The sequence below is a fragment of the Larus michahellis genome, chromosome 6 (genome assembly GCF_964199755.1).
Source record: "Larus michahellis chromosome 6, bLarMic1.1, whole genome shotgun sequence".
In the NCBI taxonomy this organism is placed as follows: domain Eukaryota; kingdom Metazoa; phylum Chordata; class Aves; order Charadriiformes; family Laridae; genus Larus; species Larus michahellis.
In genome coordinates, this window is record NC_133901.1 from 65575800 (window position 1) to 65603274 (window position 27475).

At 41.3% G+C, this 27475-nt stretch overlaps 1 protein-coding gene and 1 long non-coding RNA gene across 2 annotated transcripts; one reads left to right on the plus strand and one right to left on the minus strand.

The window, feature by feature from the left end:
• The first annotated feature begins 2591 nt into the window (after nt 1-2591).
• LOC141745125 (inactive pancreatic lipase-related protein 1-like) lies at nt 2592-17594 on the plus strand. Its single transcript, XM_074592298.1, has 12 exons — nt 2592-2640; nt 3406-3560; nt 4069-4194; nt 6107-6241; nt 6739-6847; nt 9843-9962; nt 10193-10312; nt 11756-11874; nt 13012-13141; nt 14239-14350; nt 16053-16220; nt 17453-17594. Exons 1-12 carry the CDS (start codon nt 2592-2594, stop codon nt 17514-17516), a joined length of 1407 nt encoding a protein of 468 aa, XP_074448399.1. The 3' UTR covers nt 17517-17594.
• Nucleotides 2947-10323, minus strand: LOC141745127 (uncharacterized). Its single transcript, XR_012587684.1, has 3 exons — nt 10173-10323; nt 7399-7517; nt 2947-3527 (listed from the first exon to the last, which is right to left on the minus strand). It is a non-coding gene; the product is annotated as an uncharacterized LOC141745127 (long non-coding RNA).
• Nucleotides 17595-27475: the final 9881 nt, after the last annotated feature.

Genomic DNA, 27475 nt, shown 5'->3' on the forward strand with positions numbered 1-27475 from the left:
GACAATCCTAGAGAGAAATTCTGACTTTTGAGTAACTCCAGGCTTTGCAAAACCTGGGATTGACTATTTGACATTAAAATGAACACTACAGCTCTGCTAAGCATGGCAATGAGTGAGCCACCTGGAGCTTCAAGACACCAAGGCAGTGGATATTTTTCTAAGTATAAAAATCAAACTTTAACACAATGAATAGGAAGAAAGAGTTAATAATTTACTCACTCCCATTTCCCGACGTTTGATAAATGATGTACAAGCACTCGGGCAGATAAACTTCTAAGAACTAGGAGTAGAAATACAATATTAAGAACACATAATGAGTATAAATATCTGAATTAAATATTTTTTTGAAGTAAGAACAACAGTCAGTGTTGTATCCTTGACTAAACACTAACCAAGCCTGTATGAAATTAGAAGCATAATTAAACACAAGTCTGAGGTTCAGCCAAGAGAAATCTGCAGTCCCAAGTACTGCAAATCCCCCAGGGACTTGACAGGTGGCAAGGAAAGCGTGAACAATGCCAGGAAGCACCACGCTGCATCCCAGGAGAGAGCCACAGCATCCTGCAGCACGGGAAATCCAGTCCTCTCCTCCACCTGCTTCCTATTCCAGACTAAGCTTACTCAGGACCGCAGAGACAGAGCGAGGCCCTTATTTGTTGCTTTCTTTCTTGAAAGCCGTCTTTCTTCCAACAGCCCCTGACTGTGAGGCAACAAGGACCAGAACAACTCCCCTAGGCATAGCGAGCGTCCTGCATTGTACTGAAGGACATGCATCCCAGCCTTACCCCTTCTTCCCAAAGGAGAAGCAAGCAGCTGAAACCTATTGAGCACAGCCTAAGGAATTGCCCAGTTATCCAGTTTGTCCTATGTTATTACTGCGTTGAATAAGAGCAGCAGACTAACTATGATAAAATCCTAACTCAAATCTTTTCCACCAGCTCTTAAATTAAGTGAGAAAGACTGTTCCCCCCCATTTTGAACAAGCGTTAAACTTCTCGGTGTACTAGGGCATGTATTGATTCTCCTGTATTACTGATATGAACATATTCACAAACTAAAACGCTAGTTCAATTAAGGATGGGAGCACTGAGCTCTAGCTCACTAGCGTAGATGATATCAGTGTAATACCTATACACACAGCTGGTATCCATTTGGTCATTCCCAGCGGCAGAGATTAGGGAAGGTCAGCTCTGCAAAGATACGTGGCGACAGCCAAAAAGCATAGCCAAGCTGACAAAGCTTTCTAAGTGAAGAGTTATCTGAGGTCTCATTTCTTCTTGAGTCCACTTACAGCCTTCTCCTAGAGACGAACAGGAGCAAGGGGTTCCCAGACCTAGTCCTGTTCATTTGCACAGGCTGTTTTTCACCTTTTAGTCGATGTCTCTAGTGGAGTGACCTACTGAGTTCTGTAACATCACTACACAAAGTGGCTATGTCACTGTTTCTGGGGGAATTTTGTATGTTATTGATATATATTTCCAACACGCTTGCTCTCAGTTCATCATTCAGAGGAGAACAGCTTTCTCAAAACTTGGGTTACATGAGTAGTATCGAAAGGATCCAAAGGGGTAGACAGCTGTCCTTCTACATCTACTTCTTTCAACAAGGGACACCAGGAGAAGGTCAGACTCTTTCACTATGAAAAGGCCTACCAGATGCACTAAGAATTTCTCCTGAAGGGATAAGGCTTCACCAAATTGAGCTGATGTCAGGAAATGGGCACAGAAGACCCAAAAGCACAGGGGCATTCCACTTCCAAAGCCACTACATGCAGGGCAAGGGAGGGGACTTAAAGACAACGTTAGTTCTCTGCTAGCAGACCCCCTACATCCCAACTAGGCAACACTAAAACCAAAAGCCTTCCTAGACAAGACGAGCCCCTAAATGCACTGCTACGCAGATCTACATTACTCTCTCTAATTCTTCTGATGTGTTGCTGCCTGGGAATTACCCAACATCTGGAGCTCCAATCCTATTTTGGGCTCCAGCACACCAGTTAAAGAATCTATGCCCATGGATTTTGGAGTTTTCAGAGAAACCAACCACTAAAGTTCTTTTTGCAGCTTCGCTATAAACTATAATCTGAAATAAATGCTCCTATCTTTTTGGGAACATTTCCAAGGATAAAGCAAACTATAAAAGTACGAGCAAAGCTCGCACATTAGTGCATGGAGCTTCAAGGCTGCATTGTAAGTAGTTCAGGCTTTGGGTTTTTTTCTTTTACCTCGTCAGGTATACGGATTCCCAAGACACAGCAGTATAAACGGAATGGCAGCTCACATAGGCATCCTTACGCTAGTAAAGTAGCTACTATACATTCAATTAGAAGCATAGCCTCAACAGGACAAAAATCACCCTGGATTTAAGCTATGCTTTCATAGATTGAGGAGCTCCAGAATCTCTAGTGGAGCAAGCAAACGTAAAGCCGACTCATACCTGTCTCACATATGCAGCGGTTATAGATACACGTTGCAGAGAAGACAGACACAGCACCCTTTTCACCTTCAAAAAATTCAGCACCAGAAAGCTAAGTGCGTTTGCTAATCAAGCGGATTAGCAAATCCTAGATGCTTCTTTTTCTACTGTTCTAGATGCTTGGAATTTGGATACTTGCACTGTTTCTGCTCAGCGCAGCAGAAGGTAAGCACACGGGGTTAGTATTTATATAGCCTTTCTATGCTGCTATATTTTTTGAGATATTCTACATTATGGTGCCTTAAAACTTACTGATTGAGGTTACACGGTTCACTTTCCTATACAAGAACGGTGAGACGAGTGCGTGTGCATGTTGCCTTTCCTCTTCTCTACCCTGGAAATCCCACCCTAGGAGCACATAAGAAGTGCTGGTGTTTTCTATCTCAGAGCAAAGCTTTGCAAAATCTACAAAATTCTTTGTTGTACTCTTCTTCAGTGATGGAAATGGGGAAAAAGCCAGGGGTGGGGGGCAGGATGAGGAGAAAGTCTAATGAGGGTATAGCTTTTATTCAGCAGAAGCCACTGGCTTGCATAGTATATAAGACTTCCCATGTACAGTGTAGTCAGCTGTTCAGCACAGTCACAAGTTATTGCTGATTATTTGCAATTTCTGGGCTTGGTATTAGGAGAAACTCATCAGCTGTCTTGCCTTAGGCAAAGCACATCTGGGGAACGATACCCAAGGTATGGTACAGGATACCCACGGAGCAACCCCACTGAATACTTTCTTGACGAGCAACCGGGTGGCCTCTTTCCCTGGAGTAAACTGTAGCCTTTGAAGACCAGAGAGAGAACAACTGTTCATCTTTGCTTTCCGTAAACCGTAGGATTTTTCAAGAGACCTCCAGAGAAGAGATGCTATGAGTTATGACTAGCCTGCTCCACTTCTTTGCTCATTCACATATTATTGATTTGGTCTGTGTGCTACAGGTGAAGAAGTTTGCTATGATAGGCTTGGATGTTTCTCAGATGATATACCATGGTCTGGGACTACAGAAAGACCAGTCCATAAGTTGCCCTGGGATCCAAAGAAGATAGACGTTCACTTCCTCCTGTACACGAGAGAAAATCCTACTGACTTTCAAGTAAGAACTACTGCAGTTTAAACATTAGTAAATCACATGCAAAAAGAGTAAGTAAACAGACTCGAGCTGTGTTCCTGGAAAGTGTTAGAAATGGCCAAATCTCCACTTTATTCAAGAGACAACCTCTTTCAGTTTCTTGGCAGGGTCTCTGGGGCAGAATTCTCATCTTCATCCAGCCTTCACAGAGCAGCACTCCCCCATGTTTTCTGCCTGGCCACTGAGAAGTATTGGAAACGGTGCATTTTTAAAGTTATTGGGTATTTTTTTTCCACAGATAAGATAGAAACACATTAAAAGTAAAGTCTCGGCTGCTCTAAAATATGTGCCAAAGCGTGCTTTGAATGGAGATACAGACCTTAAGCCAGTCGCGTAAACGCTTGCAGATGAGCTTAACCTCACATAACTTTTAAATGCCTGTACAGCTAAGCATAGTTCAGGTCGCTGCAATTTTGATAAACTATTTACAGAAAGCAGATTTGAATGTTTATTAATTTAATGTCTACAACAGGAGGTCTCTGCAGTTGATACCTCAACAATTGACAACTCAAATTTTAACACAAGTAGGCTAACCAGATTTATCGTACACGGATTTGTAGATAATGGAGAAGAAAACTGGCTGTCGGACATGTGCAAGGTATGTACCGCAGGGAAATCTTGTCCCTGTGAATTTCCTTAGTTTGGATTTATAAACACATTCCTATAGACTGTCCCTTTTCTCTATGTCTAATCAATTTCTCTCATGGTACTTGTAGTGATAAGAAGGGGAAAAAAAGGCCACGTATTTTCATATTGTTAGCAACTTACATTTGTAGCTCTGCACCTTGATGAAAAGCATGAGGTAAAATGCATCCAGTTCTTCTCTTTAGTCAAGTGAGTGACAACAAGATTTGTCTCAATAAGTGTCCTTTTTCTTGATAAAAGCAACACAAACCCTGGAGCAAAGTACTCTTTAGGAACAAGGGCAATTCCAGAAATAACTGCAGACTCATAACTATTGCATCATGTTTCTCCAGACAAGCGACGGGTTTCTAGATGTGGGAAGTCCATCACAAAGGCAGGGACAGCCTTTGGGTGTAGGAGGCTGAGGACCTGGGCTGTCCATTTACAGAAGCAATAAAGCTGTAGAAATGCACAGCCGGAAGGGAGCTCAAGGGGATCATTTTGAACAAAGCTGTCAATCTAGGACCAGCTATGAACAGGGAATGAAGCACAGCACTCTGCTTTATTGACTTTTGTGCTAATTCTCCGATTTTCCAAGTTATTTCTTAAACCTATCCGCACCCACAGTTGCGATTCCACCTTGTGGTCTTCTCAAATTCTATAAACATGCTTTCTTTTCAAGCTGCAGCTAATGAAAGCTACTAGTCACGCAGCACATAGAGCAAAATACCAGTGGATGGCATACGACACTTTTAGGATAAGGTTTTTCAACTAACTATTCACACAACTACAACTTAGTATAAATTCTATAATCCTATAATCCTATTTCACTTGTGAGAACGCTACGGGAAACAATACAAAAGTCCACAAAAATCAAGGTATTTCACATTTATTGCATCCCTGTTACCTGCTTCTCTTTGATATTAGGTCAAAAGAAAATAAATAAAATTTATTTGACGGTTTTCCGTTGAAAAAAAAAAAAACAACCTATGTTGATTATCACTTTATGAACAGTGAGGAATGATTATGGGATTTGTTAGTTAATCATTTGTTCAAAGAATCAGAAGCAGATTGATGTTTTTGTAATTCTCAGCCTCCCATTTTCCACTCTCTTAAAATAGAGATTTATTTTTTTATAGAACTTCACAATCAACAAGATATATAGCTCACATTTTATTTCAGACAGTACCTTAAATCCTTTTGATCAATTTTCATTAGTATGTAGAGACGTGATAAATATTGAAATTCTTTCTCTATTATGGTGGCCCATGTTTTATCACAGTATGCCAATTTATTTTTAAAAAACGGTCTCAGTGAATCTTTTCAGTAAAGAATGGAACAAGTGGGATTGTGAATGCATCAGCCCTCCTATGTGGATCTATTATTTACTCTCCTTCTCATTAAGTAATAATCCTATCTGCACACTTTTTACTACTTCTGACGTAGTCACAGACACTTCTATCGCCTTTTCTGTCCTTTGCCAGTTGTGACTTGTTTTGTATTACAGAAGTACTTTTAATCACCTAAGTGAATCAGTACATAAGTAGTGCTCTTATTTAGTGTTGCATACAAAAGTTTGATTGAAATTAAAAAATAACAGTATTTGCGTTGTTTTCCCTTCTGCAAAAAATACAGCTTATTATTTTGGGTATTTGAAATGATAGCGTGGCCATTGCTACAGCATACCACCCTAATTCGGTGTTGTGTGCGCACACAGCCTGTGTGCGGGCGTGACCACAAATACATGCTAAGGTTTTGGTTCTTAAAACATTCTCATCCAAATTCATGGAACGTCTGTGAGTTGAGCTGTAATAAGCAACACGAACCAACGCTAGACTGAATTTACTGTGGGACTCTTTGGTTTTAACTTTTGTTCTACAAAACAGAGGATGCTCACAGTGGAAGATGTGAACTGCATCTGCATAAACTGGAAGAGAGGGGCAAGATGTCAGTACACCCAGGCATCAAACAACGTCCGTGTTGTAGGCGCTGAAATAGCTTATTTTATAAACGTTCTTATGGTAAGAATCTTCTGGTTCTAATGTTGTAGTCATAATACTGATTTAAAAGAAATATGATCCAGGAACTTTCGTGACTGTGAGCAGCAGAAAACATCTACTCAGTGATCGTTTTATAAGTTGTGCTGAAAACAGACTTTTTTTTTTTTTTTTTTTTTAAAGCTAGAGAACTATGTTGTAACAGCAGGCTTAGCCGACTTAGGGATATGAAGTTCTACAAGACATCCCCACAGTACAGACAAACAGTTATTCCATAAATATTAACAGATGTACAGTGTTGTGTAGTTTTAAATATGCAGAGATAACAGACACAGTAAACTGTTTTGAAAAAAATCTATGTATTGGACATAAGTATCTAAACTGGCAAACAGATGCTGAAATCCTATAGGAGTTCCCAAGTCAGTAGTCAAATTAAAAATAGGTTTTCAGCCCCTTTTTACTCTTTCCTGTTGCTGATGAAAACAGATGTAGTAATTTTTTTTATATTGCTGTTTTCTCAGGAAGAATACAGATACTCTCCAGCCGACGTTCACATAATTGGCCACAGCCTTGGAGCGCATGTGGCAGGCGAGGCTGGCAAGAGGCGGCCGGGCATTGGAAGGATAACTGGTAAGTCAGTGACTTAAGTCACAGCTCACGCTAAAGACACCGCTGCTTAACAAAATGATGCTGTTCATTTTCTCTTACGATTGTGTCCGACTGTGGGCTGTAGTTTAGTCAAGGGTAACTTGGACGTGATAGAACAGCCTCTTCTCACAGTACACCAAGGAGTGGTGCCCAGGTAAGTGTGGGAAAACAGCCAGCGTGATGAATATTTTGCTTGCGTGTGTTTACACAGCAACGAAAAGGCTCCACAGAGCTAAGAGAGCCAGAAGGGCCCCTGCAATACATCAGCTGACTTGACACATTAAAGGCTGTGGCAATCTCTACAGAGTTCGCTTTCCGGTGCTTCAACCTAGCAGTGTCACTGCCCAGACCAGCGTCAGTTTGGAGCAGGACAGGAGCGATGCCGTAACATAACGATATTCCATTCTTGCTGCTAAAAACAAACTCACAATAACTAACATACAACCAGAACCAGCTTTAGCTGCCACAGTTGCTTTTCATAATGATTTGTCCAACACTAATGTAATAAAACAGACCAGGAGACTAATCCCTACCTTCCTTGTCCTAGCAGCTTTTCTCCTGCCATTTTCATCTTCCATTCATCTGGCCTGTTATATAGCAGCACATCCGATGCACAACATCGCCCACTGCTTGCAGGTCCCTCCAAAGCACGCTAGAAGCGGCACAACAGTGACCAGTTAGTTATTTTGTACTGTAGTTTTGCTAATTAATACAATTTTCCAGAAAAGGATGGATTAAACCCGATGTTTTAGACGCAGTAGGCTAACCTTCCTGACATATCACCCGTTTTCACCTTGCTTTGCTATGTCTGCATAAACTTTTCACCTAGTAGAGTACATTGATAGTAATTACCTTTTCTTTTTTTCAGCAAACTTTCTAAAGTTTCGTTTCTTCACTTAACAGTTGATACACTAAATCTCTGTATTGAGTCACATAGGATTATATCTTCTGTCCAGCTTCGAGTAGATTTACTAAGAAACTAAACTCATACTTAAAGAAACAGCCAGATTTCAGCTGAATTCCCCTTCTTTTTTTTTTCTGAGAGATCACAGGCATTATGTTTATACAACCTGTATTAGTTTGAGCTACGTGAGCTCACTCTTACTTCCAGATAATGTCGGAGCCCCCTGTTTTCACTAAATTTCTGATCAGCCCCCTGATCAGAAAGCCCCCCCTCCCCCCGTTTTCACTAAATTCCTAGGTAATAGCCTGTCCCTTAAGTGCTCCCATATTTCTGAGTTTAGACATTTTTAAGCTATAGGATGTTATCTTAATTTTCAGTCAGCTGTACTGATTCTGTTTTTGCCTCCCCAGAAGTGAACTGCTCCGTTGTCTTTCCCTGTTTGAGTTACATACTCCATGCCCTGAGAAAGCGAGGAAGCCTCTCGCTACTGCTGAGCCAGGTTTTCCTGTTCCGTTCTTTCAGAGAAGACATTTTGGGTTGTCGTTTGGTTTATGGCTGTCCATGTGTTGCTCTGAATACACAGACTCTGGGCATCCTCCACTGGTCCCACAGTGTCTGTGTCCTGCAAGATGTAACGGATAAAGCCTCTGTGTCTATTGGCCAGAAGCCTTTACATCTTCCCTTTGATCCAGCAGCAACTTTTCATTTTTTCAGCATCCTTTGGCTTGTAATCTGCTCTCTACCCACACTAGCTAAGAGCAAATGACTCTTGAAGGAACCATTTTGCAACACTGCAAGATGTAAATGGTGAAAACGCATATAGCCGAGGGGCAAAGCGAAGCTCGGTGGAAGCACAGGCTGTCTCAGCCCTCTGCCCACAGCAGGAGCATCGCTGAAACGCAGCCACCACAGAACCACGTGCCATACCCCTGCACTGTTCTTCATGGGATGGCCCTCACCTTTCTTGGTTTGTTTAACAGACCCTTTAAAAGAGCAAACGGTGATCAAATAGCTATATTTAGTGCAATATGTTATTCATTTCTAAAAAAAGATATTCCAGAGACCTCACAAAGCAGAGACGCCTTTTCGAGTATTTTAAAACATCCAGTACTCTCCCAGAAAACAAAACTCAACAGAGGTGTTATCCGCTAGACTTGTGACCAAACCACTCCTTTTTTTCAAAGCACAGGTAACTCACCCTGCAGTCTGCACTCTTTAGCAATTTTTTAACATGCTCAGCACTTCCAGAGTTTATAGCTAGGGGCTTGATCTCCTTATTCATCACGCAGGCAGTGCCAAGGGCAGCGTGCATTAAGCAGAGTGACCTGTCATACACAAAAGACAATTCTGGATATTATTAACACAGCCCTTTTCAATTGTTACTTTTCCTTGGGGATTTCAGGCTTGGTGAACCTTGGACTAATAGTTTACAAAGCTCAGTGTAAAAGCAAAACCAAACCTGCTGCCCAGGGACAAGAAGGGAGGCAAGTATAAGATAGCAGAAATTGTGCCATTGGCAAGACTTTATAAGCTCTTGAAATTGCTGCAACAACTTGGGAAACAACTGAATTCTCTTTTCTGCTAGGATCAACAGCAAAGATTGTCACTTCAAAACTAGATGCTTTTCCAAAAGCCGTCTGGAGCAGAAGTAGGCAGGTTGATTTCAACGATTCCATACGCATGGGGCGCTATCAGCATTAGCTTCTGTTTGAGTGCTCTCAAACCATGCAGACCAGTTATATGGGATGCAGACACGGCAACCTCAATTTCAGCGACATTATTAAAGCGAAGTTCAATAAACAAAAAAAAAAAGTTATACCCAAGTGCTGGGAACCAGCATTGATGTGAATCAGCAAAATTCAATAGGCTTCCACATGCAACCTTTTGTGCTGCCTGGCAGAAAGGCCACTTGGTAAGCAAGAGCAGACATCATCATTTATTAGTGACTCTTCTACTTAACTATATGGAACCATAGGCAGCTATATATGTCATATGCATTTTATGCAATCACAGCGTTACATAAAATGATGCATTTGTATCCCTTTATACTTAACACCAGTCTTTTTCTTTCAGGACTGGACCCCGCTCAACCATATTTTCAAGGCACTCCCATTGAAGTCAGACTGGACAAATCTGATGCAGAGTTTGTCGACGTTATCCACACAGATTCAGCTCCCACCATCCCCTATTTAGGTGAGCACTTAGCTCTCCTCTATCAATACAAAAATACTCATGCCCCATCGCGCTCGAGCATCCTAATTGTTCACCAAGACCCTGTTTCGATGCACAGACACAGAACAAATACACCATGCCGATCACTCAGGTCCTAAAATACCAAGCACAGACAAACTTCAAGCCAAAAGCTATAGCTACGAGAAAACACTGTTTTAAAAATGCGCTTACCCCTGCTTTAAATGCTTCAGGTTTTGGCATAAGCCCAGCTATAGGACATCTTGACTTTTATCCAAACGGAGGAAAGCAAATGCCAGGGTGTGGGAAGAACCCCATTTCGCAGGTCGTGGATCTCGATGGCATCTGGGAAGGTAAGCCTGTTGATTACCTTACAAATTGAGGGGAATGTCGCCCTCCCCGTGTAGCCACTTAACATCCCTTGATTCAGGTGTTCTGTGTTAGCTTTTGGTGTGTCCACCAGCAATGGCAGCTGCAAACTCTTAATAGGCTCAAACACACCATTTTCCAGAGCTTATTCAAAAAAATAAACCAGGCAAAGGGTTTGCCTCTGGAAAATATGCCTCCTCTAAAGTATCTAATAACAGAAACAAAAGTTACTTAAACCGCGCCAGGAATGTTGAAGGGTCTGTAAGAGCACATTTCGCTTTGTTTCTATGCAGTTGCCCAGCAGCAGCAGTGGGTGTAGGGCAATGATGCTCACAGCTACTTCTGTGAAGGGATCCTCAGCTGCAATTCTTCTGGGATAGTGCAATTAATTTAATTTATTTTTTTTTTTAATTACCTCTTACAAATCTGGGTTGCATTAAAGCAATATTATTGTGTCTATTTTTAGTCAGCTAAAAAAAGATTGGCACGTAGCCGCTCAAATACACTTTTCTTCATTGTTTTGCATGGTTTTAATAAAAGCTCTACTTACTAGAAATTTTCTGTGTCTTTATAAAGTTAAGTTGCATATGACATTAAAAAAAACAAATCAAGATTTCTGCTGTAGAGAATTTTCAGTATAGGATCTGAGTTCTTTCTTACATTACTGCAAACACCTTAAACTCGGAGAATACATGAATTTATTTGTGATAACTAGCTTTCTTTTCTCCAGTTTTTATTCAATGCAACTGGAGACATTGCGCTTTTTTCTTCCCCCCGCCCCAACTTGTTATCAATAATGGGGAATTAAAGCACAAAGAAATAACTATGTTGTATATGATCTTCTTTTTAACTTAAAGTCAAGAAAATAATGGCAACACAAAGGAAAACAATATATTCATTATTCTAAGAGTTTCCCTTCCGTAAGCACCCCCCCAAATACTAACAATTTTGTTTTGCAGTCCTCAGCTGGAGCAAATCACCATTGCCCTAGGAAGTTCACTGTTAAATACTTTTCATTTGGTTTTCTTTTGTTATTATTTCTTTTGTTTTCTTTTCTGTTGCCTACAAAAGCCCTGCTTCATGCAGTTCTCGTTTCTATTGTGCAACTCGGTCAGATTAGTTGAATAAGTGTTTGGGAGGGGAGCGTAAGGGGGGGGAGGGCCCGGGCTGGGCTGAGCTGCACAGTACAGTCGGTCTCCACAAAGCATTTCAAGTTTGCATTTTATACCTGTTGAGACAGTGACGCTTCTTAGAGCATCAACTGATTGCAAAAGCCAGCTTCAAACCTTATGTTTGATACACCACGAATTGTGAGGAGGCTTTGGAGGAGGAGCGATGCACCCCAATGCCACGGCAAGGGCTGTGCCAGTGTCTTTCCTCAAATGGTAACAGAAAGGAAGAACTAACCTGGGGGCATCTTTTCACAGGAACCCGGGACTTTGTGGCTTGCAATCATCTGCGGAGTTACAAGTATTACTCTGACAGTATTATCTACCCTGATGGATTTCTAGGCTATTCTTGTGCTTCGTATGATGTTTTTGAAACAGTAAGTATTTCTCAGAGCCTAAGGATGGACCATGTCAAAAATAGTGGCTCTTATGTAAAAGTCTGAAATTCACTTTATTTGTGCTAGCTTGCACCCAACAAGTGTATGTGTAAGAGAAGAGTCAGGCATGCTAAAGCATTATAGCTCGTGCAGCTTACATGGGTCAAAGTAGGAAAAGGCAACAACAAAACGGGGACATCCCTGTTCTGTGCTGATGTGATGGCCCTGAGGTTCTACTGGAGCTGGAGTGGCTTCCCCACGGCCGCTCTGCTGCACCAAACTGGGGAAGGGGTGAGGAGGAGAGCCTGCCCCCATAATCACCAAATGTATTTATCAAACAGCAATGAGTGGAATCCCATACTGTAGCAGGTGAACTTTTAAACATAGCTTAAATATCTTCTTTTCAAAACAACAAGAAGTGAAATAATATGTGATGGCCTGATGGGGTCAGTCCCTGGTCAAAGTACTGTGGTGACTTAAGATGGCCTCAGGGACAAACCACAACGGCTTACAGAAGAGGTCAGGAAGCCCTTCCCTGTCCCAGACTGGGAGATAAGGAACTACAGCCTAAGAGTAGCGGAGAGGTAACAGGCTCGTCATATGTTAAAGGGAGCGCAGACAGAGGTATCAACTTACATAGCGCTTAGATTGACCTTGATACATTCTGGGCAGGTGATAGAGATCACACTTTTCAGATGACTTTGGGAGAAGGTGACTACCTGCCTCTGTGCCTGTAGCAGAAAGTTGCTCTCATGACAAAAATGAGTTTTGTTTTCAAGATAAAGCCTTTCTTGACCCAACCTGAAGGCATAAGGCAACGTAATTGTTTCTCATCAGTTGCTGGGAAGGACACCTCCTCCTCCCTGCTTCAGTTCAAGACTACTCAAGGATGTCACTGATGTGGCCGGATTGAGCTAAATGGTGTGAGAAAAAATATAACCCCCTGAAAAACAAGATCCTATGAGAAAGTTGTCTAGCTTATATGATCTTCCTCAAGTCACAGAAAGGGTTACTTGAAATGTGTTGTCGCTGTGGTACAGGCCTGCTAGGTGGGTACGTTAAAAATAAGTTCTGAGACTTCTTTTTTTTCTTGGCTGGCTGGATAATTTTATTAATAGTTATATTTGTTTTCACTAGGGAGGCTGTTTCCCATGCCCAAAAGAGGGATGCCCAAATATGGGTCACTTTGCAGATAAATTCAAAGGGAAAATTAAAAATGATTTTGTGAAACTTTACCTGAATACTGGAGAGGCCAAGGATTTTCCTCGTGAGTTTCAATTGCTTCCATTACTACCTACTCCTCATAAACAAACCTTTTTATTTTTCTGTTTTACAATTCCTTTTAACAGATGAGCAGACCTCACAGCAGTGCAAAGGCTCTTCCACCTTTCGTGCCTTTTCCTCTTTTGCTCCAATACTAGTGCCCAGTTTTGGGCCCTCCAGTACAAGAAAGATGTTGACAAACCATAGAGTCCAGTGGAGGTCAGTGAGATGTTTAGTGGGCCGCACTACAAGGTGCAAGGAGAAAGGATAGCCAATGCACAGAAGTTGCAGCAAGGGAATTTCTTATCAAATAGTATGAAAATTACTGTCACAAAGACAGTGGTTAAATGCAGGAGGAGGGGCCAAGAGGAGCTGGTAAATCTCCATCTTTGGAGATGTTCAAAACTCCATTTGACAAAGGAGCAAGCCGATCACAGCTGGCCCGGCTTTGAGAAGTGGATGGACCACATGACCTCCTTTACAACCTAGCCTATCCGAAACGCCAGCTCTCACAAGATGGCTCTTCTTTTGCCTTTGTAAAGAAGAACCAGAGAGAGAAGAGATGCTTTTGCAAACTGTGTGCTAAAAGAAAGTTCCCACCCACAAAAATGATTTTCCTTAAGCTTCAGGATGTTTTTACACTCCTTTTACACTGCTTATATTCTGGTTTGTATCAGTATTTATTCCTAACGCCGTCTTCCTTCCAACTTCACTGTACGTGAAAAACTTTGTGGTCAAAATGCTGAGATCTATATTATGTTTACTATGCCACGGACTAGCTTTTTTTTTTTCTCTCCCAGAAAGGAACACAAATGTCTCAGGTTGATCTCATTAGGACATAATGACAGATCTGACTCACTGATGCTTTGTATTTGTTTTGCGTGGTTATAACCCAAGGACCAGCAGGGAGCACCAAGATTCAGGTGTGAGAGAGCATTGTGTTAACTGCTTTCAGTCCAGACACTTTGTGATGCAGCCTTAAGCTGAAAGGCAGTGATAATTTTCTTTTGCTTTCAAATACACTGTACAGACCAAAAAACCAGCCATATTTTGGAGACTGTTTCTCCCTGGGTACAATCTAACTGTATTTCTTATCTGTAGTTTGGAGGTACAAAGTAACTGTGACCCTCTCTGGAAAGAGTAAAGTTAAAGGATATGTAAATGTTGCCCTGTATGGAAGTGGTGGGAACACAAGGCAGCATCAGGTCATCAAGTAAGTTCAAAATTCAATATTAAAGAAACTTCAATTCTAGAATGTCTAATTAATATTTTCAGTTAATGTTGCTGTTTCAATTGGTCCTATTTTACAGATCACATTCTACCCCCAGATACAGCTCCCTGATGTAAATGCAGTGACAATTCACTCACTCTGGGTTTGAAGGCGGAAGTTTAGAATACGGGAATTTAAAACGTTAGAATTTGGTGTCGCTTGTTTGCTGTACTACCAGGGTCTTTTTGGACCTACACTAGCAGAGTTCTGATCTCTTTGACTTTCACAGGCTTGCAAAATGTTGCTGTTAAAGCTACCTCATGATTTTCTACTACTTTTTGTGGCTCATAACTTCGCCTGCTTACACTGAAGCTGCTTGCTTGCCTCATGTGCTTTTATTTATTTGCATTTTTCTTGGTTGTTTCAACAAAAAAATCTGAAATGATGAAAAACAGGGAGAAGGCATTTTGATGTGGGGTTTGGGGTTTATTTTTATGTTTTTGTTTATTGACAGCTATGTCACTTTCACTTTTCCAAGAAGGACTTCACATCTTGGCAGCAGGTGTTTGGTATGAGTTGACCCCCATTTGCAGGCATCGGTGCATTCACCTGAGATCAGCCTGCCAGCACTGAATGTGCTCCACCAACCTCCAGCTGCTCTTTGCAGGGCCTGTGTCAATTCAATTGCTGGAAGTAAACTTTTTTTTTCCCCAGCAAATCTTGCTCTAACATACGCGGCACCACTGTGGATCTGGCAAAGAAACAAAAAGGCAAAGGGATTTTTTCCTGTCTCTCGTTACTTCCACTACCATAAGCCTTATAATATAGAGGAGGGTAAACAAGCTCCTCCGAAGGCAGATGAATGGGAAAGTGCAAAGCTAGGGAAGGAATAAAAATCCTGTGTTTCTTGTAAAGTTTATTGAAATGATGAAGTTTTGTTTTCTGTGTGGGTTTGCTGGGTCCTCTACTTTCCCGCCCCTTCTGTATCTCTGATGCCATGTCTACAATAACAGTCCTACAGCGATAAAGGCATCACACATTCAAATGTCTCTTGACTTCATACAGCAGGGGTAAATTCTTTAGAAAGTAGCCCTTCACCATCAGGGCATGGGGACTGGAGGGGTCAAAGGAGAGGACTGGAGAAGCATTGGCTCATATTCAGTGAGATGTAGCAGCTGAAGCCATTATCAGTATCAAACTGCTGCCATTTAGAGCTTGCTGTATTGATGTGACGTGAAATAGGTAGCCAGATTATAAACCCAAGAGCAGATGCACATTTGACTCGGCCACGGTGCCTCAAGTGTGGGAATCTCTACTAGAGAGCCAGGCAGAGCAGCTGATGCATAATCCTTTTGGCCATCCCAAACAAATCCAACAACTGTATCATATGAATTAATTACCATTACATGAAAATTTCATTTATGAGCAAAAAACACAGACTACATAAGCATCAGGGATTGTCCTGTAACTGGGTCTTCATTGTAAGATGTGACGGCAGCACATCAGGTCTACCTGCCTTTGCTGCTTCTGAAAAACACTGATTTGGGATGTATTAGGTTGGAAAATTAGCAATTCGTTACCATACTATAAGCTACATATTGTCTCTCTGATAACTTTCTACTCACTTGCTACCACAGCCAATCAGTTGACAGGTCTACTAATTGATATTAAATGCCTCACATCCATAAAATGCTATTTTTCACAGGGGAACCCTCCAACCAGACAACACTTACACGAGCTTCATTGATGCGGAAGTTAACATTGGAGCAGTTACAAAGGCTAAATTTCTTTGGAACAACAACTGGATAAATCCAACTCTTCCTAAACTAGGAGCTGCAACTATCACAGTACAATCTGGAGAAAATGGAACACAGTAAGTATATCTATTGTGAAAATCTTGAAAGTTACTTGAGAAGATAGGTGACAAAATCATATGTGAGGTGAAAGCATTTTTCACAAGAAAAGCTATTTAAAGCATTCAAAGACTCTCAAGAAAACCTTTTATTTCCTTCCTTTCAAGACACTGTTCATCCATAGTTCAGTTCCCTACTACTTCAACCCTTTGCCTTAAATAACTTCAAAGAAAAACTTAAAATATTTCCAGGCTTCAGAAGAGAAAACTTCCTGCATAACCCTTTGGGTGAGAAAAATCAGTGCTGGCTGGGATTATCAGCATCATTCTTGCCAAGCTCCTACTGTCCACAAGAACCGGTTTTTTGTGTCTGAGCTTGCGTTAGGATGTCTGATTCACTCTCAGCTGGAACCAGTGGAAGTTTTCCATTGATATCTGGTCCCTGAGATCATGGTTGACAAAAGAGGACAGTGATAATAAGCCTATCCTCCCAATGAGCAAGTCTAATACTTATAAGCCTTTTAAGTGCAGCTTCTAAAGTTGAGGGAAAGAGGCTGAAACTCTTTTATCTAGACTTTGTGGAATATGGCTTGGATGTTCAGATTATAGAAATATGATTTACTGATCCAGTTTTACTCATTTTCCTGCAATTTTTAAGACAAACTTCCTCATTTGCTTGGCCAGTTTTGGGTTGTTTTTTTTAATCCATCCCATTGTTGGGTACCTAGAAGAGGAGGTACAGTACATGGTTTAGACCCATATAGAAATGCACGGTTAAAATACCATCACTTAAAAGACAACATGGGAGTTGGAAACAGTTTCAAGCAAAGCAAAACGATTACAGCCCAGCAGCATTACGTTGAAGCAGAGGTCCCCAGTCCAGTTGTAGTTCCTGTTCACCAAAGCACATTGCTGACAAAACACATTCCTGTAGATCTGCACTCACTCTTGTATTGACTCATGGCCTTTGCACAAATAGTTGTGACCATCTATATAATGACGGTAGCACAAAATCTGGGGGGAAAAAAACCCTGAAAACTGTAAAACAAAAGAAAGGCAGGCAGTGAAGCAGAACAAATACAGTCCATCAATGCTTTCCCCAGCAGTAATATTTCAAACTTAGGAGCTCAAAGTACGTTGTGTTCAGCTGTGTCAAATGACAAATCAGATTGACTTACATTAAACAAAATTCACTTCTATAATATCAACAAATACTGACAACTCAAGGTGCTTGTATTTTTTTTTTTCTTCAGATTCCGTTTCTGCGGTTCCGAGAGGGTGAGGGAGAATGTTCTGCAAACTCTTACTGCTTGCTAATGGCACATATGGATGCTCAAAACCTTGCTACCAATAAAAGCTAGTCACGCATAGAACACTGGAGTCTGCACTCACTGCAGTTATGATACTGGTGATGCATGTTGGGGGTTTTTTGGTGGTTGGGAGGGGGGTGGGTGGTGTTTAAGTCTTCTGTGGATACCTCTCTATAAACAGAATTTATAGAGTAGCTTTAGGAATCAATGAGCCAAAGGCTGTTGAACAATTCCCTTGATTTCAGCCTGTTTCAAAAGAATTTCAGACAAGAGGAGGAAAGAGGGCAGATAACAGATTCTGGACAGTGGCTGCTGGGCAGTACCAAGAGAAAGCAGACCTGCCTGTGAGTGGAAGGAGAGAAGAGGATTAAAGTAGCTGATGTTCTTAATCAGCTGAAGGCTAAGCCCAGAACTACTGTGAGATAAAGCTAAAATTGAGATAGTGGGTTGGACTAGATGACCTTTAAAGGTCCCTTCCAAGACAAACTATTCTATGATTCTATAATAGGAAGGTGCATGGTTACAAAATGAAGACAGAATTTTAATTTTAATTACCCGTGAGAGATGGAACAGTGAACATGATGGAGAACCGGCAGTGTGTTTTGAACTAAGCTTGTACCTTATGATCTGGACAGAATTAGAGAAAGCTGCACAGCAAACTTCAGACGTTAGTGAAGTTTCACTAAAATGCTTATAATCAGAACAATCAACCAAGTTTCCTGTAATCCCGTATTCTGGCCCTCAGCCTTGAACAAAACTGCCAGATGATGCGATCAAAACAGGTAACGCAATGAGGGAGTCATTTCTTTCCCTGATTTATGATAAACGCATTCAGCTGAAGGGTGGATAGTTCACAAATTCATTTCTTGTCCCTATGTAGTCCTGCTTCAGCTCCCTCAGCCTGCTGCTGGAGAAACTCCTGCTGCTCCCAGAGGAAATCCGTCCTTCCTGAAAAACCCACAGAACTGCTGGGGCCTGGAGATCTACCACTCCTCGGACCTTTTCTCTTCAGCAGTTTCTCCTGAGGTTTCCCAGACTGGGGCACTCTGCTCTTTCTGCCTCTCTGCATGATCTTTCCTCCCCTAGAATGTCTTGTCCTGAAGGACATCAACTCCCTGGCAAGGCTTCAGGTTCCCCTTGCGGTGGTGGAGGTTGAAATTAATTTATTCTGTGTTAGAGCACTGCTTTTTTAATGCAGAAGAAAAAGCAGTTTAATTAATTCAGTGCATTCTGCCAGCTCTCGCGGGGTGACGGGAGGCAGAGGGAGCCGTAAAGAGTAGAAAAAGAACCATCAACACTGAAGACCGGCAAAGTATGGGCATGCACAGAGCTGGAATAAGTTCCTTTCGTGAAAACCAAACTGTTCCTTGCTTTAACCCAACCGAAGACAATATCCCCCAGCAATTTCAGTTTTAGTCAGAGATGTGCAGGCTTGCTTTTGTATTTAAAAACCTTCTAAATTGCTCTTGTTCTTCTTGCCCAGATTTAAAGGCATTACCCAATGGTGCTGCTCCAGGAGCACAGTATGAACCAAATTTCCACCTGGATAATCACTGTTTCCCAAGTCCCTGAAAACTTGCCCTGGGGAGGATAATAGAGACTAAATATATGAATCGGTAAAGGGCACACGCTTTGCAATGCTGACACAGATGTGTAGGGTATTAAAATGCTAAGCCAACATCTTGCCCAGCTTCTCTCGAGAGGGAAAACCAAATGTTTTTTCACCCTGATGATACTACTCATGCTTTCCTCTCGTAAATTGCTTCCCTCCCTGTGCAGCTCCTCATGGCCGTGGACAAGTTCGCTTTGTGTGTTTTCTCCCCAGCCTATGCTGTCCATGAGGGGTGTAGGCTAACATTTATTTTGGCTCCAGTTTTCCCCATCCATGGTCAGCCTTATAGTGGTAGAATAAGAGGATAAGACCTAGTAAGTTCAAGGATGTGAACTGTTTGTCCTGCATCAGGCTGCAGTAAGTCCAGTTCAGGGTTGCTCCTGCGAAGCCTTTCTCGTGTCTCCGCAGCTGCATGGCCACGGCTGTGCAGGAGGCAGAGGATGCAGCCGCAGGACTCCACACGCTTTCACACTTCATTCATGTCACCCAGTCCAAGGGGAAACACACACACCCCCTCTCCAGGGAGACAAATAGTTACGGGTTTACCCAGAGCACGCGTAGCCATAGACATGGGAGCTGGCATCTGATGTCGGGTTTCCACGTACCCCGCGTCCGTTTGACATCGCCTGCTTCCTTCTGCCTTGACTGTCTCTTCCAGAATTCGGCTTCCCGATCTCAGTACCTCCTGCCGAGGAAACCTCAACAGGGCTATTAACTTCCTAACACTGCAGAAGAGTTTCTCCTTTGTCTTTTGTTCCTTTACCTTAGTATAAGCAGATTCTTGCCTACACAATTGTTTTGACAGTCGTGATATTCTCTGCATTATCCTTTGCCATAGCCACTTCAGCAGCCCATGTAATTTTAACAAACACCTAACAGAATCAAGACATTAAAGTTGACAATAGCATAATAAAAAATTTCCTTTTAATAATGAACTGGAGCTGCCGTCATCTTGTTTTAGCAGAGTAAAATCTCTCCCTCCCCCCTCCCCGCCGAACACTTTACAAAGCTATTACATAAAATGCAATGTTAAATGAACAACAAATTACTTTCTCTTTAGCTAGCTTTTAATGCTAATGGTGCTATTTATTCCTGACCTTTTGAAATATTAGATTTTTAAAATGACAACATGAAAAGAATTCTTGTTTGGAAACGCAAGCGACTTTAAACCACATGTTATTACTTGTAAGTATAGCATGCACATGCATCATTCATTTCAGTGTCCCATTCACGGCTAATTGGTATATATTTCAGTTGACATATATTGTTCTCCTGCAAACGTGTCAAATTCCTTAACGATGTCGGTGACAAAAGCACAGTGCTTGAGATATATAAATTACGCTCTTTACCATATAATCATTCTTATCTATTGGGAATGCTATTTGTGACAAATCATGTTCAAAAATACACGCTAAATTGATTATTTTTTTAAACTTTAATATCACACCATTCATGGCAAGTCTTTGATTGAATCTTTAAATGTGGAAATATTTTGATTTTTATCTGCATCATTTTGCAGCTTTTGAAAAGCTCACTTTATTTATTATAGGAAGAGTAGCACAGCGCAGATCTTAAAATGTATCTTTTGTTATCAGCATAAGAAAACAAATGGGCTATAATTGTGGATATGGAATGAGTAATTTGGTGAACAACGCTTTGTGCTGTACTTTAGGTTTTATAATTCCTGCCAGAAATTACTATTATTTTGTTGGTGGGCAGCATTGCAATCAGAATTTTAAATATGGGAGCAACTTGGGCCACGTATTTTCAGTACATTTTAGATTGCCATGTGCAATGTATTTCTCTCCTATATTACAAATCATCCGAGAACAATCAGAAAAAAAATGAAGATTTCATGTGACTAATTATTACTGAGATATAGCAGCGCTCATTGTTGTCTTTAGACAATGCTGTCTATAGTCATTACTTTGCTCCATAAATCAGTAGGATAATGAGATTCTATCTTTCAAGAAATATTTGAGCGTATCTTAATTTGGCACTGATGAATTCTCCTTCCTGAACCTCTTGAGGTTTTTTTTAGTCTACTTTGTCATATTAGAGCTTTCATCACCTAGCCACAGCTGACAGTGTTTATGTACGCGTATTTATTTCCATACCTTTCTGGGATGTGTCCTCAGAGGCTGCAAACAGGAATTTTATGATGTTATGCCTGAAGGCTATTTTGTTCTCATTTTCAGTGTAAAACGCAAGGTAATTTGCCACACCCTCATACTTCAGAAATACGTAGTCTGTATGGTTGTATCTAATTGTGAAAAAACAAGGTTAAACTTGTTAACATCTTTTTACCTTTAAAAATTGGAAACAGTCTATTTGACAAAGAGATATTTACTTGAAGAAAATACTCTTTTGCAAAAAAAAAAATATAATAAGTACAGATACCTGTTTTTTCTTCTGCAAACCCTCTCAAATTTGAAGTCAATGAACGAGTTAAATTTATCGACGTTTTTAATCTCTCAAAACAGAAGGTTTCAGTAGGGGGCAGAGGAAGAAAGGAGGTGGTTGATGTGATGCTCCCACAGCCCTAAATGAAAAAATACTAATAGTGGCCTACATGTACACGCTACTTACTTCTAAATTGTGCCTGTATACAAACAGGAACAGGAAGCAAAGTATTCTTTAAATTATTCTAAATGTTGAATTCAATTACCCAATAACAATTGAGCGGCTACTACACTTGCTAGCTTACTGAAGACATGTATTCTGTGAGATCCAAAGACACAAGTTGCATTCAAGCCCCTCTTTGTGTTATGGCCCATGTAATTATTGTTGCGGTACGTATCCTATGAAAAATCTTGACTTTAATTTTATTAAGTGGATAATTGCTTCACATCAAACAATCAGGGAGGTGAAGGGGAAAAAAAGGGGATCTAAAACTCCAAAGCAATGCATTTTTTTGCATAATAATTTGCATTATTGTAATTTTGCTTATAATTTTAGATAAACATAATACATCTCACTTGATCTCATTAAAAATAACGATGAACAATACTGGTGGCTTGGGTACCTCAGTTTGGGGTGCGCAGTTTCAGAGTTTGGATTCCCCTGGGAGTGCTGCTTATCCTTGTTGGAAAGTGAGGTCTCCCGTGAGAGCCGTACCGTTTCTCACCCAGAAGGTGTTCTTCATGGAGAAGGAATAGAGTCATCACCTTAATTACATAGGATGCAAAACACACAATGAGCATGTGTATGTCTCGCCTGAGATGATGGAAGAGAAGAAGCCACCCCACCTTTCTCTGAACACCAAGCACTGTGTTTGCTTGACCACAGCCTGAGTCGGGCTACAGAAACTTCCAAAGGAGCTATTTAAAAATAAACCCAAACCGTTGTTTTAGATTGCCAACCTTTTCTTACACTCCTTAATTCATTCGTCAAACAACAACTATCTCTCGTTTGATGAGTGAATAAAAATCAACATGAGGGAAGCATGAAAGAGGTTCTCCACTACCTTCAGCTCTCACCAAGGCTCCTGTGGCTTGAACTCATGTCTCTCCAGTCTTTCTCATCTCCCCTTTGCTTGCAGGTTGGAAACTGGTGCCACCTGACCATTTTATACCCCTGCAGAGGCACAGTGAATTCAGTGGGGAGTCAGAGAGGAGGAGGATACGTTTGCTCCCTCTGCACCTTCAGTCCGCAATCATCCATCTCCAAACGCGCATGTCCCACAGAACGCGGGGTGGGAGAGTCTGGGAAAGGAGGTTTCTCCACCCCACTGAAGAGAGATCATACATCCTTAAGCCTCTGCTTTAATTCAAAAAAGGAGCCAAAATGCCTTTGCTGGGTCGTGAAAATTAGCCTCGTGGTTCCTCCCACTGAACCTGAATTACAAACCCTCTCCCAGCAGCTGTGACAAAAAGGACATTGAAGGACAGTTCATAGCAGCGTGTGCCATTCCTTGCTCCATCTGAAGGGATGGTGACACGGTAGCAGAAAAGGGCGTATTTTTGTTGCAAAGGACGATTGCAGGGGATTTACAATTTCTTTTTAACCAAGGAAAATGCTAAAAGTGAAAAGTGACTGCACTAAAGAATAATTCTCCTTTTGACCCACAAAGAAAGAGGTGCCTATTGAAAATATATGATCACGGACAGTGTGAAGATAACTGTCTGATCAGATAATGGAATTGTTTTCAGTGATAAGAATGAATCCATTACTAATGCAAATAATGATAATAATTATAATTTGCAATACAGTAAAAATCACCTAGTCTACCTCCTCCTCTGACAGGAGACTGTATAATAAATTATAGGCTGAGGAAAAAAAAATTCAAAGGGATAAAGGTTAAAAGATTAAAAAAAAAATCTGAAACTTAAATGCTTAACAGGGAAGTCAAGACCTGAAAGCAGAAATTGGTGCTATTAAATAAAGCAATTGTGAAGAATGAGATATTATGGAATTGATTAACAAACCAGAAACCAAACGTTTCCTCGTATCACTACCTCTTGTCACAGATTTCAATAATTTTAAAAGAACAAAAAATTAAGAGTTGGCATATAACAAGAAAATTAATTATTTAAATGTAGGTGAATATGCTAATAGTACTCTGGGAAGACGAATATAACTTAACACACAAAGAGGCCCCAGAAAGGTTCAACAAATCTGGGGAGTTTCACCAGTTATTTTTGCTCTGCTTTAGTATCCAAAACAGGTCCGGCTGTTCCGGCACTCCCGACCAGGACATCTGCAGACCATGCACATCTCTAGGGTAGATCTTTTGGGGTTCTCTGGGCAGACCGACATTGTCATGCCAATCCCATCATCTTCTTTGTTCATGTGAGGGCTTCTGCGTACGGAGACAATGTGAAAAAATGCTTCATTTCACCTTTGTGGAGGAGTAGAATAGGGAAGATGAAACAAATCCTGTATTGCAGAGTTTGTATTACAGTGAGGTGTCTTATTGTTTACAGCAATTCTGCTTTCTCCATTGGTTACGCAGAGCACAAAGCAGTGCTACACAGGGCTCACCGTACATTGTTGGCATCATCACAGTCATATAGATTCAGGTGATGGAGCATTGGGAATCTACCAAAAGATAATGTGATTCTTCCACACCCATCAATTCTGAGTAAAATAGCAATTAAGTGACCGAGTTTAAAGCACTGCCTTCCAACACTCTTCACTTAGATCCTCGTTTTTCAAAGCACAGTATGTCCCATGACAGGCACATATGAAGAGCCAGGGATTTTAATGACAGGGGTTGTGTAAGGGAGACTTAAAGACCAGAGGTGCCGACACCTAGTCAAAAGTAGGGGTGACTACCAAATGAAATTAGTTTTTAACCTCAGAGTGGAGCCTGGTTTTCTGCAGTTGGAGTATTTTATTGCATTTTAAATTCAAAAGCTCAGTTTATCCTGCCTAAACTTCCCCAGCAAGACATTCAGGAAGTTAGAGATTTCTCACCCTCCTTGAAGTTTTTCATTGCAGCGTTTTTCATGTTGCTGAAAAGCTCAACATGCTTCTGGTCAGTAAAGCACAAGCAGTTTATCAGAACTTCAACAGTATAGGAGTTCAGGGAAAATGTTTTAACGATGCAAATTTCAAAAGCAAAATGAGTACAAAACTCGCATTATGTTTCATAACCATGATTTGTGGTTACCTCATAAGAGCAATTTATCAAAAACACACCCAGCTAATATAATATTAACTACTGTAACAAGCTCCTGAGGTTTAACCACGCACCCCTCCAACTGCACGCAAGAAGGCCTTTAATCAATGTTTGCAAAAGTCAAAACCACAACGTGCCTCAACTACTCTCACCACATTTCATTGTTTGTTGATGTTTTGCCAGGGCTTTCTGTTTCTTAGTGGGATGTGCACAGCACAAGTCCTGCGTGCGTGTGCACACAGAATGACTTCAGCATCGGTCTCCAAATGTCCTTCAAGCAACGAGATGTTTATCTGCAAGAAACCAGCATCCACTGTCTAATCCTCAAAGCTGCCAACAGAGCCATAAAAAAGATCACAGGTCTAAAAAATGTAATTGAAAGATGTGGGGTTTAATTGGAGAATTAGACTCAGGGCAAGCATGAGACTAGTCTTCAGATATGTCAAAAGCTGTCAGAACGTTCCAGTGTTCTCCAGGGGTAGGGCAGCCACAGGAAGTCAGAGCTGACCTTATGTTAAACTTTGGAAAGGTCAGGACTGCAAAACACAAATAAACTGCCTGGGTAGGTAGCACCATCGCAGCATCAGAAGGTTTAAAAACAGATTAAGCAGAAATCATAAATACTTTAGGGAGAACTAACACTGTTTTGCCACAGGAAGGTGAGACAGTTGATGTCTGAGGTCCTTTCCATGTATGTGCATGTCCTGTGATGCTCTGACACAGCTGCAATTGTAGTCAGCAAAAATACTGAATAGGTCTGCACAGAGAGAGAAGAAAGAAAAAAGGGAAAAAATCTAAAGCCAGAATTAACATTACATACTACCTGGCTCTGAAGGAGACAAATTACAAATGCTTCTGTGGGATGGGATCAGTGTATTTTGGCAATATCCCCTCAGTCCTGTAGCATGTCTAGTAAGCGTGCGGCACTTTTTCAACTCAGTCTCGTGTGTCTTACCCTTAGGATAAAACAAAACTACAAAATTAATTTAAATGTATTTTGGAACACCCTCAGTCACATTACCTGATTCTTCAAATGCCTTTCACGATTATCAGACTTAAATGCTGACCTTGTTGCCCTGAGCTGACAAAGTATCTACCCTCCTGCCCACCTATGTACCACTTGCTAAGGACTTCTTCATGGACAAAGCCAGTTGTGTGTTCCCAGCACCCTGCAGATACTACTGCCATCTGGGGCCTCTGCTTACACAAAGAACATAGGGAGAAAATTTTCTGAAGGGGATGCTATAATGTTGTTTGTGGAAAAACAGTTAAATACAGGAACCCTTGCAGATGTTGTGCAGGGCCATCACCTTTTCTGCTGTTCTTTTCACAGTTAAATTCCTTCAACTCTACTCATTTTGAGGAGTCGATAGTCATCTAGTGTGTGTATGTCGGGCGCGGAGGGGGGGGAAGGGGCTGAGAAAATAGATCCATTTTGATTGTCACTAGATGAAAAGTAAAAGCTCTGTGAACAATACATTACACCGCAATGCTTTAACTGCAGCCTTGGTACGTGTTAGCGAATACGCAGCGATGGCAGAGGGACGGTCTGCAGTGTGCTTGCGTGTGGGAAGCATCAGGTCCGCATTGAGCTCGTTCTTTGTACTACAAAGGAAGAGGATATGTTCAGTCTGGTGTCTGCTCTTATCAGCTGACGGCAGACGGAAGTTCCTACTAGAGGTGCAGAGCTCAGAGGGAAGGAAATACTCCTTGTTGTCCTTAGGAAAGGGAGAGTCACCTTTCTAACTCCTCAGATTACATCCTACGTCGAAACCCTTACTACACACCTCTTCAGATAATTCCTTTGGTTTCCTCACACTCAATGCAGTATCATCCTCCTTTTACTTGATTGCTCTGCTGCAGCACACAACAATCCCAGAGGAAGTTTACATTGGATTTTTCATTCCTCCGTGTTTATGTAAGCTCACCTGTGGACACTGATAGAAGGACCATAGTGGCTGCAATCTACCAAGTTCTTAAAACAATTTTTTGCCATCACGTGGTAGCGAACACTATGTCCTAGTTTGGCGACTTCTGCTCTGGGCATAAGGCCAGCGCTCCTGGGACAGCAGCATCTAGTAAACTTTTCCATATTATTACAGTCCCTGAAAAATGAGAAAATAGATACGACTTCAAAATTATAGCCAGCACCTACACAACTGTACGTTAAACAAAGGTACATAATTCCTTTGTTCGCAGAAGAATGTTTACAGTTAACTGACTAACTCAATACACTGCACTTAGTCCCTTTATATCAGTGAGGTATGCGCTCAGCTGCTTTTGATGTACCCCTTAGTGATGCTGAGATTATCTTACCTTTTTTTTAATTCAGCTAGATCCTCAAAATCTATTTACTTTTCCACGTGTATTTCTCTGGCTACAAAGGATTTGAGGGCTTGGCTAACAGCTAGGCTCAAAGCCTCCCTGAAGTCAGTATGAACCTTTCTATTGAAATCAATGAGATCCCAAACAGTCCCTAAACCGTGGAAAGGCTCCCTCGCGTAAGCGTTCGTGTCGTTTCAGCTGCACTGTCAAAATCCGCACATAGGAAATTGCCTCCTGGCTGCCAAACAACAGTTTCAACAGGACACAGGTGACGTCTGGTTTCAGACTGGCAGCGTGTGAGCTGCGCGCTGCTAAAATAGCTGCTGTGTTCAGACACTGGTGCTGGCCGCCGGGAAGGGGTGCGTGAAGCAACCTGGGAAGAAGAGTGACAAAAAAGTTGTTAACT

What these genes read in the sequence shown, in the direction of transcription:
- LOC141745125 (XM_074592298.1), top strand. Translation starts at nt 2,592, where the DNA reads ATGCTTGGAATTTGGATACTTGCACTGTTTCTGCTCAGCGCAGCAGAA. An exon ending in AAAATCCTACTGACTTTCAA is followed by an intron (nt 3,561 to 4,068) that starts GTAAGAACTACT and finishes TGTCTACAACAG; the next exon opens with GAGGTCTCTGCAGTTGATAC. An exon ending in TCTGGAGAAAATGGAACACA is followed by an intron (nt 16,221 to 17,452) that starts GTAAGTATATCT and finishes TTTTTTCTTCAG; the next exon opens with ATTCCGTTTCTGCGGTTCCG.